Source organism: Haliotis cracherodii, unplaced genomic scaffold (assembly GCF_022045235.1).
Source record: "Haliotis cracherodii isolate W230 unplaced genomic scaffold, xgHalCrac1.p SCAF_4, whole genome shotgun sequence".
NCBI lineage: Eukaryota > Metazoa > Mollusca > Gastropoda > Lepetellida > Haliotidae > Haliotis > Haliotis cracherodii.
In genome coordinates this window covers 40,937,488-40,948,187 of record NW_027266297.1, presented here as the reverse complement: position 1 = coordinate 40,948,187, position 10,700 = coordinate 40,937,488, and the positions used below count along the sequence as shown (strand labels likewise).

The following is a 10,700-nucleotide window of genomic DNA, read 5'->3' as shown; positions in this document are numbered from 1 at the left end:
CAGCATGTGGCCCAGAACAGTTTGCACACTTTAAATCATGATCACAGTCAGAGCTGTCATGGCTGTTACCACAGGGATGACAGACCACAGAGTTACGACAGGATTTGGAACCGTGACCGAAATGTTGGCACTTGTAGCATCGGAGCGGATTGGGGACATACACATCCGATGTGGAAATAACCTGCTTTAATTGACTGGGGAAGAGATGTACGGGCAAACGTCATGAGATAAGTATTTGTGTTTGTGATGACACCATCTTTCTTTATCGTAAAACGTTTAACTGCAGTAACAGCCTGGTCTTCCAACTCCATAGCGATTTCTTCTTCAGACATGTCGGACAGACAACGAGCCCTGTCACGAACAATGCCTCGACAAGAATTTAATGTTCTGTGCACAGACACAGCAACCTCAATATTGGCAAATGTAGAGATAGATAAAAGATTGAGAGATTGCTGTCTCCGTGCACACTCCACAAGAAGCGAACCACTACGGAGACGGGTGGCGTTCTTGACCTCACCGCAAATCCCGAACACAGCCTTAGACACAGCAAAAGGATTCCGTTTGATGGGTAAGTTGTCAGTAGCCTCAATCACCAGGAATTTAGCCCAGGAATCAATATTTTGAGAACGATTTCCAGCTGAAATTTCAATTTGCTCAAGACGTCTCTTTTTTTCATTACGAGATGAACCAGATTGTGGGAGAGCCATGTTGAAAAGAAAATGATTCAGCACCCCTGTTCCTCACCCGCCATCGAGTGTCAACAAGGACGGTGTTATATTGCACCGGATATCCAGGATGCAAACACCAGGGATACAGGGATGTTATACTCCAGCAAATATGACTTGAATAGCTATATTTATCTACCAGATATAGTGCCAGGCAGGTTCAGTCCATGACAAGAAACTGGAGACATACAGAATACAGAGGTCAACATCACCAGATTAGTCCGTAAACTAGACTATACTGTAGATAACAGCTACTATTGGACAGACAGTATGTCTGTCTTGAGGTACATTGCAAACCAAACCAGCCACTTCCATACCTTCGTAGCCAACAGACTTACTGTGATCCATGAATCATCGAAGATTGAGCAGTGGAGATACATCAACACTCAACTGAATCCAGTAGACTATGCTTCCAGAGGAATGAATATAAAGAAATTACTGGAGACACCTCAGTGGATTAATGGTCCAGATTTCCTATCGAAGATGGAAGATAAGTGGCCTTGTAATGCTGACTTTCTTAGTGCTGACTTGAATGGAGACCCTGAGGTAAAACGTGTGAATGTTGCTGTATGCGAAGCCGATACTTACACTGCCATGGATAGACTGATAGATCACTTTTCTGACTGGATGAAATCTGAGAAAAGCAGCGGCATGGTTAATGTTAGCCGTAACAACATTCCAGGAGAATGTTAAGAAGAGATATTGTGAAAACACAAAACAAGAAAAAATTAAAACAGAAGAATGTACACGTGGAAGAATAAGGAAACAAATGGACAGAAATTCTCAGACTGAACAGCAGTATCCAAGTCTCTCTGTGAAAGGTGTTAATGATGCTGAGATGGCACTGATTAGATATGTTCAGAAAAAGAATTTTGCACCTGAAATTGAAAGTTTGAAAAGGAAATCAAATGAAGCTGGAATCACACGGTCATCAAAGCTTTTCAAACTGGACCCCTTCTTTAAAGATGGTGTACTTCGCATAGGAGGAAGGTTGGATAGATCCCCAATTGCATACCAGGCAAGGCATCAAATCATACTCCCCAAGGAGTCTGCAGTATCATTGTTGATTCTAAGAAAAACCCATGAACAAGTGGGACACTTAGGAAAGAATGCAATACTCTCCCATGTCAGATAAACTTGGATCTTTGGTGCAAATTCTCTGATTAAAAAGATCATCTCCAAATGTGTCGTCTGCCCGAAACATCAAGGAAAGCCTACAACTCAGAAAATGGCAAGCCTACCTTCAGAGAGAGTAACTGGTAACGAAGTTCCTTTCTCCAAAGTTGGTGTTGACTATTTTGGTCCGTTTGAAATTAAAGAAGGGCGACGACATGTGAAGCGATAGGGCGTGCTATTCACATGTATGACCGTACGAGCAGTTCATCTTGAGGTCGCAGCAAGTCTAGACACAGATTCCTGTATTTCTGCTATTAGGAGGTTCATTGCCTGAAGAGGACCTGTGACTTACATTAGATCTGACAATGGAACCAACTTTGTTGGAGCAGAAAGAGAGCTGGGAGAAGAAATGTAGAAGCTTGACTCGCAAAAAATGAAGAATTCACTCCAAAATCGTGGAATCACCTGGGAGTTCAACCCACCTGCTGCGTCAAATTTTGGTGTTATGTGGGAAAGGATTATCGATTGATCAGGAAAGTAATGTATTCATTACTACACACACAGATTATTCACCTGGATGACGAAGGTCTGCATACTCTATTCTGCGAAATCGAAGCAATCTTAAATGGGCGAACTATATCTGAAATGAACAACAGTCCAAATGACCTTGACCCTCTCACACCCAATCACCTGATTCTATTTCGGGGAGGTGAGAACTGTCCGTCGGGTGTTTTTACCAAAGAAGACAACTTCTGCAAACGACGACGGAGACAACTGCAATACTTAGTAGATCTCTTTTGGAAAAGGTGGGTTAAGGAATATCTACCTTTACTTCAACAAAAGCCATAATGGAATATGCAGAAAAGAAACATTGCAGTTTACGACCTTGTACTTGTGATGGATAGTAATCCATGAAATACATGGAGTCTGGCCAGAGTTCTTGAAGTTGTAAAAGACAAAAAGGGAAAAGTCTAACACTCTCAACCGTCCAGTGAATAAATTGTGCCTTGTTTTGGAGAGCAGCCCTGAATGTTAATATAACAAAGTGAACAATGCTGAAATGAAGTCATGTTGTTTTGTACATGAGTTTTCTTAGCAGTATATTTTGTTTGAGTTTGACCATGTTTGTTATATTTTGAGTCATTGGTTTTCTTTTGTCTTCAAATGAAGAGGCCAGTGTGTAATGGTCATACACTTAAAAGATGTCTTCATTTTATGATACTTCAGTTTGGTATCAAGGTAGACTATTTTCATTTTCTTAAGCCCAATAGGGTGCCCTGTGCACTAGTCTATTTATAGATGCATGCAATCAAGGCATGTAAGGCATGCACAGAACCACATGGCAGCTGGCTAGGTAGCCACATGAGTTGATAAAAGTGGTCAACAACTAGGTAAATACAACAGCATTTTTACTAATATCTTTAGTTTTGGATGTATAATTGTGATATTATGTATTTGAATTAATTACATTGCTTCTGGTAAATAACATTTGTAATTACCATAAATTTCCTAATGTATCCTAAAATCAATGTTCTTTTGCAAAGAAATGTTTTTGAGTATAGTTTATTTGTATTTACAATCTAGAGTAATGGTGTTTTTGCTTTATTTGCAGTCAATCATGAAATGACATGAAATGAAGTTAAATGAAATGACATGAAATGAAGCGAAATGAGGTGAGGTGAGGTGAGGTGAGGTGAGGTGAGGTGAGGTGAGGTGAGGTGACAAGAATTGACATGAAATACTCATGCAACACTCATGAAACAGAATAAAATAGACAGAAATCTAAAGATGGAATTGTTTTCATTTAAAAAGTATCAGTGTGATTTTTGAAGTGAACAAGATGCCTGCTCAAAGATGAGGTCTACCACAATGGCGTTGTTAAGAACAGTCCACGTAAGAGGACTGAACCCTCTGGTGAGTTACAACATCTTAAGGAGCGTCTGTGTACCAAGAGCCCGGTATGGATGTGAATTGTGGTGTGGCCTAAGCAAAGCTCAACTGTTATGTTCCTGACATTAAACGTATTATGTCTAAATATAATCTTGAGCAATTCCTGGGCATCTCTGGTACCCATGGTACATTCCCCAGCTGTCATACCAGGAAGAAAGTTGTGAAAGATGCCATCAAAGCGAATGATCTTGAAGCCTGGAGAAGACGCATAAACTCTGATCCAGACCTAATGCATTTTAAACAAATCCATCCGGTTATCTCCCCCCAAGTTCAAAGCCACATATGCTCTCTGACGTCATCAGTGTACCTATTGCCATATTGTCAACAGTGGAATTAAATAGCTATTATCCTTATGTCAGCTGAGGTCTAAGGTAAATATTAATAATAACATTGTTGATGAAACACATTTTATTCATAATGATATGTCATATGAATCAATGATATTGTTTTAATGTGAGAACATTTCTAATATATGGAATGTTAGACTCTTAAGATAGTTTTTTGTTTAATTAATCAGCATTTATTGTCTTATATACTTTTAAATGGGTAGCTCAGTCGGTAGAACATTCGCCTCAGAAACACTAGGTTTGGAGTTCGAATCTCGGGTGCGGACAGTGCAACATTTACACTGTGGAGAACAGTTCCACAATGCGCTTATGTTAGGGTGCGCGGTTGGGACCACATCCTATCATCACCCTTGGTTCGTGAGATACATGCCCTCGTCTGCGGGTTTCACTCTGTACAGCATCTACCAGCATCGGTATTGTAAACTTTTCCCCCGCATCAAGCTTTGCACATCATCATATGACCCGAGCCACTGAAAGCAATGTAAAACCCAACTCAATCATCTGTACTTTTATGTTAAATGTTTAACTTGCCTGAAAATAACTTTTTCTTTTCACTATATAATTGTTTTAGCCTCTTAAAAATATAATTGCGTTTATTTTCTTGTGTACTATGTCTTAAAATGTCTAAATAATTTGTACTGACAGGTCAAAAACTTGTTTTTACCAAAAAACTAAAAACATCTTTAGTTGAATGAATCAATAATTTTTTAAAATAAAAACATCACTTTTTAAAACATTTTACAAATCAAGAAATATAACAAGTCAAACTCATTTTTAAAAATCACTCTATGTCAGACTTTAATTTTTCTGATACGGACTATACTAGACTCTGTCCGACAAGTTAAGACTTGACTGCACCCTATACCATGGCCAGCTACCTGCCTGTAGATGTTATAGTCCGTTCTACATAGCGTATACATTTGTAAACACATCCAACTAAACCTTATCTTTCCCCCACCCGTTGAAGAAGAGCTGGAAAAAGTAACAGCTACATACATCATGGCTGTAGGAGGGAGCATGGCTGGCGACAAAGGTAAAGATGTGTGTGTTCGAGTGTCTGAATTATTGTATAGTGTATGCTTAACTCCAATGACTAATAAATATGTATGGCAAAATATTTCTTACCCGTTATATAGACTGATATAAACATTATTGATTGCAGGGTATCTCAAAGGACTGCTCAAGAAAGCCACCGCTTACTGTAAAGGAGGGGCATGGGGCCCAGTGAGTGATTTTTACCGAAATAAACCTAGTGACTATTTCAAAGATCTTGTAACAATGATGCCAACAGTAAAGGACAACGGTGGAGATCCACGCTGTCCTATAAACGGGAAGCTTTCGGGTGTGTTCTTTGGGGTGACCCGGTCGAACAGTGATCTACCAACTAGGTCACCATATGGAGACACCAGAGTGAAGGTTCCCTTGGAGCAAGTCTTTGATGAGTCAGTAAGGCTGTACTTCGCGGATTTCTACTGTATGTCAGGTCAAACGGATAACCACTACGTCACATTGGTCCTTACAAAGGCTTATTCACCAGCGGATGAGTTTTGTCATCGACACCTCATTCATCTTGCTGATAACATTTTTCTGATGAAGGAAGAACCCATGTTTAATCATCAAGTATCAACCTTGCGCCTGGCAAATGTGTATGTAGAAGTGTTCTATACACATAAAGTGCCCATGCTAGGGCTGGAGCTGACAACAACACGCGTTTTGGGGAGTGGTAGAAGCACCCAAGGAGGCATACCTAAAACAATTGGCTGTCCAATATGCAATCTTTAATGAGTTTAAGTTGTTTTCTAGATGGTTGTCATAGGAGTGTTGTCTCAGTAGTGCCACTGAATCTACTATCAATAATTCTAAATTAATATTTTAATATATTCCTATATTACTTTTTGAGGCTAATCCCCATTTCATATGTGATACCATAACAATAATTGATAATTGTTTGCCAGGTTTTAATAATATTTTAGAAATATATACATTTTTGTGTGCATTCGACGTTTTTTGTAGTTTCTAGAAATAGGACTTGAAATCACAATTTGAGAAAGTGGAATTCTTCATGGTTATGTTATTTTCCTTTCCTTTCTTCAATTAGACTGACTTTTCACCTAAGAGAGATATATGTCAACATTGGGAATATGGAATTTCCACTCCTCAGAGCATTAGGACACTATTAAATGTTTGAAATCGATCTGTTTTATGGGAATGTCAGACATGTAAAAATAAATATAAAAATAATTAAGTATTTTAGAATTTATTTTAGTATATTCTTAACTGTGATGTAATCAGTGTTAACCCCGTGTCGTAAAAGGCAACACAATTGGGCAACCCCTTTTCCGGGGGTTGAGCCCCTGTGTCAGTGGAGGAAGTAATTCTGGTCGCGGGGGGGCACTGGTTCCACGTACACAGTTCCTTTGCCCAACACACTACTTTGACCCTGTCTTCACCTAGACGGGTGGTTGAATGAACCTGGTTCTATCAATTGGCTGGTCACGCCATGCCCTGTGTATGGACAACGTTCATGTTGAAATTATTTTGCATCGTTTGAATTCTGGAAATGAACATTCTTAATGAAAATAATGTGTACAAATTTGCCAGATTCCAATGCCAGAAGGCAGTGGCTTATGAGCCAATCTGGTGATATTGACCTCCAAATCCAATATGTATCTAATTTCTTTTCACGGGCAGAACCAGTCTGGCATTTATTTTGGGTATACAGATATTGCAGTTTGTGTCATATTTGCTAGAGTATAAAGACCCTGTAGCCTTGGTATTTGCATATTGGATATCTGGTGCATTGCATCACTGTCAATAATGGTACTCCATGGTAGATAACACAACTCGGCTCTGTTATTGAATGGGTCTGTTAATAAAACTGGTTTACCCACACAAGGAATGGTAATTAATCAATCAGCTTCACGTTTTCACATTGTTTACCTTTACAGGAAATAGTATTGTGGTATCACATTTTGTGACACACAGACATGACCGCGGGAGGGAGCTCGGACAGACATATGTGTACTTCTACCTATTTACTGTTTTGGAAAGTAAATTTACTGACGTGGTTCAAGCCTCGTGAGGATTCCGGGTTAGAATTGTTCACCGAGCAGCCTTAGCTGGATCGGGTGGTCAGGCTCGCTGACGTGTTGTGTGCGTGTTATCATTCCAGACGCTGTGGGACCTTGCTTATAATACCAGTCATTGGCCGCAGTGCAAAAGCTTGAATTCTGGTGAGTGCGCCGTCAACAACGACAAAAATGACTTGGTTTAAGGAGAAATAGTTGTTCACGTCTAACGGAGCCCTCATTGTCTGTGAGTTGTTGCAATTTATGTCACCAGGCAAACCTCAGGCTTACGGAGAAAGATCAATAGCCAGTGTGTTTGATAACGATGCCTGGCCTTTTTAAGCAGGTCGACTGCATTTTGTTACGTCTTATTCTGCAGGGTTGCAATAGCCAGTGTTATATCAATAGTCTAGTTTAGGTTTCCTGGAACGTTTTCGGTTCGTAGAATATGTGATCAATAGCGAGTGAAGGCTCGAGTAAATAGTGTGGCTTGAATTAGACACACACGTTATACAGCAAGTATAACACTGGATTGACTTTCAAACGTCAGTGGGCCCAGTGGACGCTGCAACATCATGAACCCTTACACGTGGACAGTGGAGGGACGCACGATGTCCAATCAATGGGAAACTGAAGGGCCTGTTTGGGGAGATCCTGTATAACGGTGGTCTACCAGACAGGCTGCCTTTATGATGTTGCTTGTTGTTTGTTGTTTAACGCCGCACTCAGCAATATTCCACCTACAAGACAGCGACCTGTAAATAGTCGAGTCTAGTACAGACAATCCGGTGATTGACGTCACGAGCATCGATCTACGCAATTGGGATACGATGACATGCATCAACCAAGTCAGCGAGCCTGACCACCCGATCCCGTTAATCGCCTCTTACGACAAGCATAGTCGCATTTGACGACAAGCATGGGTTGCTGAAGACCTACCGCCTTTATGAGACGCCCGAGTGACAATACCACAGAGGGGCGTTTTTGATGTATTTCTATACCTTGTTGATTTATACTGCAAGACGTCACACATTCATTATATGACAGCGACTGGCTCGCAGCTGACCAGACTTGTAGGAAGAACCTGATCAAATTGAATACGTATAAAAATATATATTTGAGAAGAATATTGTTTACTGGTACATACAGAACACTGAACCGATCTGGAGTTCAAGTGGAAGTCATGTATACAGAGGCCATGGACATGTCACTCAGGGTTCTCTCCCTTACTGGGGCCCTTGGTCAAGGTCACACCACACTACGTAAGCGCAAAAGAGGTAATACGTTCCAAAATGAAAACTATTTAAATGATGGCGGCTCTCTAGGAAATTGAACAACTGATAACCATTGAGCTTTGCATGCTATTCTTACTCCGGGGTCACTTGTTGCGAATGGGTATTTTGATAGGCCTCTGAGTTGTACCTGTGCAAAAGTAAGGACCTTTTAATATCAATCTCATTAAAATCAGATCTTAGCTCTCGCTATCGCTTAACAAAGATCTGAGGGCATCCCATTACGGGTCTCGTCAGAACGACCTATCAACCAACCAATCAGAGCGTCGCTTACCATATCATGAAAGTGACTGTCGGGATGTGTTTTCTAATCTTTCAACCTCGAAATATTTAACAGAGGGTATTCAGAACGACAGTTACGGGTTTGATGGTTATATCCATGCAATCTAGGCCATCTATAAGCCATTCCAGAATGTCTTTTTTTATCAGTTTTATTTTTTGTAATCGACAATACGTCAAAATATGTTTCGAAGCGAAGTCGCCAGTTTGAAACTAGTGTCGTAAAGCTCGAGAAAGATGCATTCTGGTCATTTCATTGGTCGGTCAAAGCTCGCGAAAGGTCGTTCTGACGTGACCCGTAACGGGATGTCCTCAGATCTTTGTTTAGCGGATCTGATTTTAATGAGATTGTTTCTTTATTAGACTTGGGCCGTCAACTATAGGGTGAAATGTCATTTGGCAGATATCCCAGCTCGGTCATAATACTTTTCCGAATATACCACAGTTAAATGTTTATAATGCTGATTGTTGACCATAAGTTAGCTCAAACCATTGCCTGTGGTGTGCAATATAGATGTCCATTATATTTCTTAACTTTGTCCGTTGTTTGTAATATACATTATCCACATATTTAAATGTTACATGTTTTCATTATCATTACCTTCACCATCACGTGATTCTAATAAATAAATTTGTGTTTTTGTTATTTTTTACTTTGTTCTTTTTTATACCCTTTAGCATGAATAAGACCTGCAAGATTCTGGGAAGAACTGATCACAATATTGCTTATCATTAGAGCCGACTTCAGAGGATCATGAATTGATTTTGTGTCATCTTGCCCAGATGTCATATTTTCAATCACTTGTTTGGCTTGCCCAGATTAAATTCAAGGCCTCCTTATAACTTAGGTATTGCTTATTAAGGCCTTTGACAACATCAGTCACTCAGTCACAGACCATGTGCTGATGTCATTGATCCCACAATTCCATGGAAACTGCCTTTGTTCCTTTTCCTCCTAAATGCCTATACCGCGCAAGTGGATTTCACCAAAGTCGGTTGGTTCGAATTCCGGAATCCCTAATTATATTTCTAGGTTTGTCAGCACCATACCCGTGCTTGTGGATTGCATCAAAGTGGTAAACGTCTGACAACTACATTACTTCTGGCTTTCCCCCGATACAAACAGCATCTTAACACTGTGATGTCGAGATGCTGTTGGTACATGTACGTTGATGCCACTAATCGACGATAGTGCTGTCCTTGGACATTTCACTTTTGATGAGGTAATAATCTTACATTACCATTTCATGGATCTAATATTAGAACCGATTTTCCCGCACAGGCGAAGATATGACTCAAAATCATACAACGGTTGTTTGACACATGCAAGTTAAACAACAGACAACAAACTCGTGTTACGGTCACACATAGCTTTTACTCACTGTTTCAGCAACATGGCCAGGGGAAGACATCAGGATAAAGGTAGTTCTGAACAATATTGAACGTGGTGGTTTCAGCAATTTCTAACACAGTTGTTGTGTATATTTGCGCATCGTTGACCATGAATAGTATAGGCCTTTCTATCAACTGACATAGCCAAGAGTTCCATTTGTGTTAACATCTATAACCTCTTAGTCAGCATAAATTTGAACTGATCAGGAAGAATATGAAAAAGTATTCTAATTTACACAAAACTGCATGTGTCAAAACGACGGCTAACAACGTCCGATTTGGGGAATATTACTTCCTAGAACACAAAAATACCTGCAGAGATACCGTGGTTCGTGACATGCCCCCTCAGGAATATATATGATACTGCTTTCTGCTTTGTCAAGGATGGAGGTGGAGAGCGCCTGTAAAAAGCGGTGCGTGTGATTATGATAATTTTTCAGTACCCTCCTTCCAGAACATTCCTACGTGCACACAGACAGACAGACAGACAGACAGACAGACAGACACACACACACACACACACACACACAC

At 40.2% G+C, this 10,700-nt stretch overlaps 1 protein-coding gene across 1 annotated transcript; it reads left to right on the top strand.

Moving 5' to 3' along the window:
• Positions 1-5,122: 5,122 nt before the first annotated feature.
• On the top strand, positions 5,123-5,920 carry LOC139480483 (phytanoyl-CoA hydroxylase-interacting protein-like). Its single transcript, XM_071263571.1, has 2 exons — positions 5,123-5,171; positions 5,301-5,920. The coding sequence occupies exons 1-2, from the start codon at positions 5,138-5,140 to the stop codon at positions 5,918-5,920; spliced, it is 654 nt and encodes a 217-aa protein (XP_071119672.1). The 5' UTR covers positions 5,123-5,137.
• Positions 5,921-10,700: the final 4,780 nt, after the last annotated feature.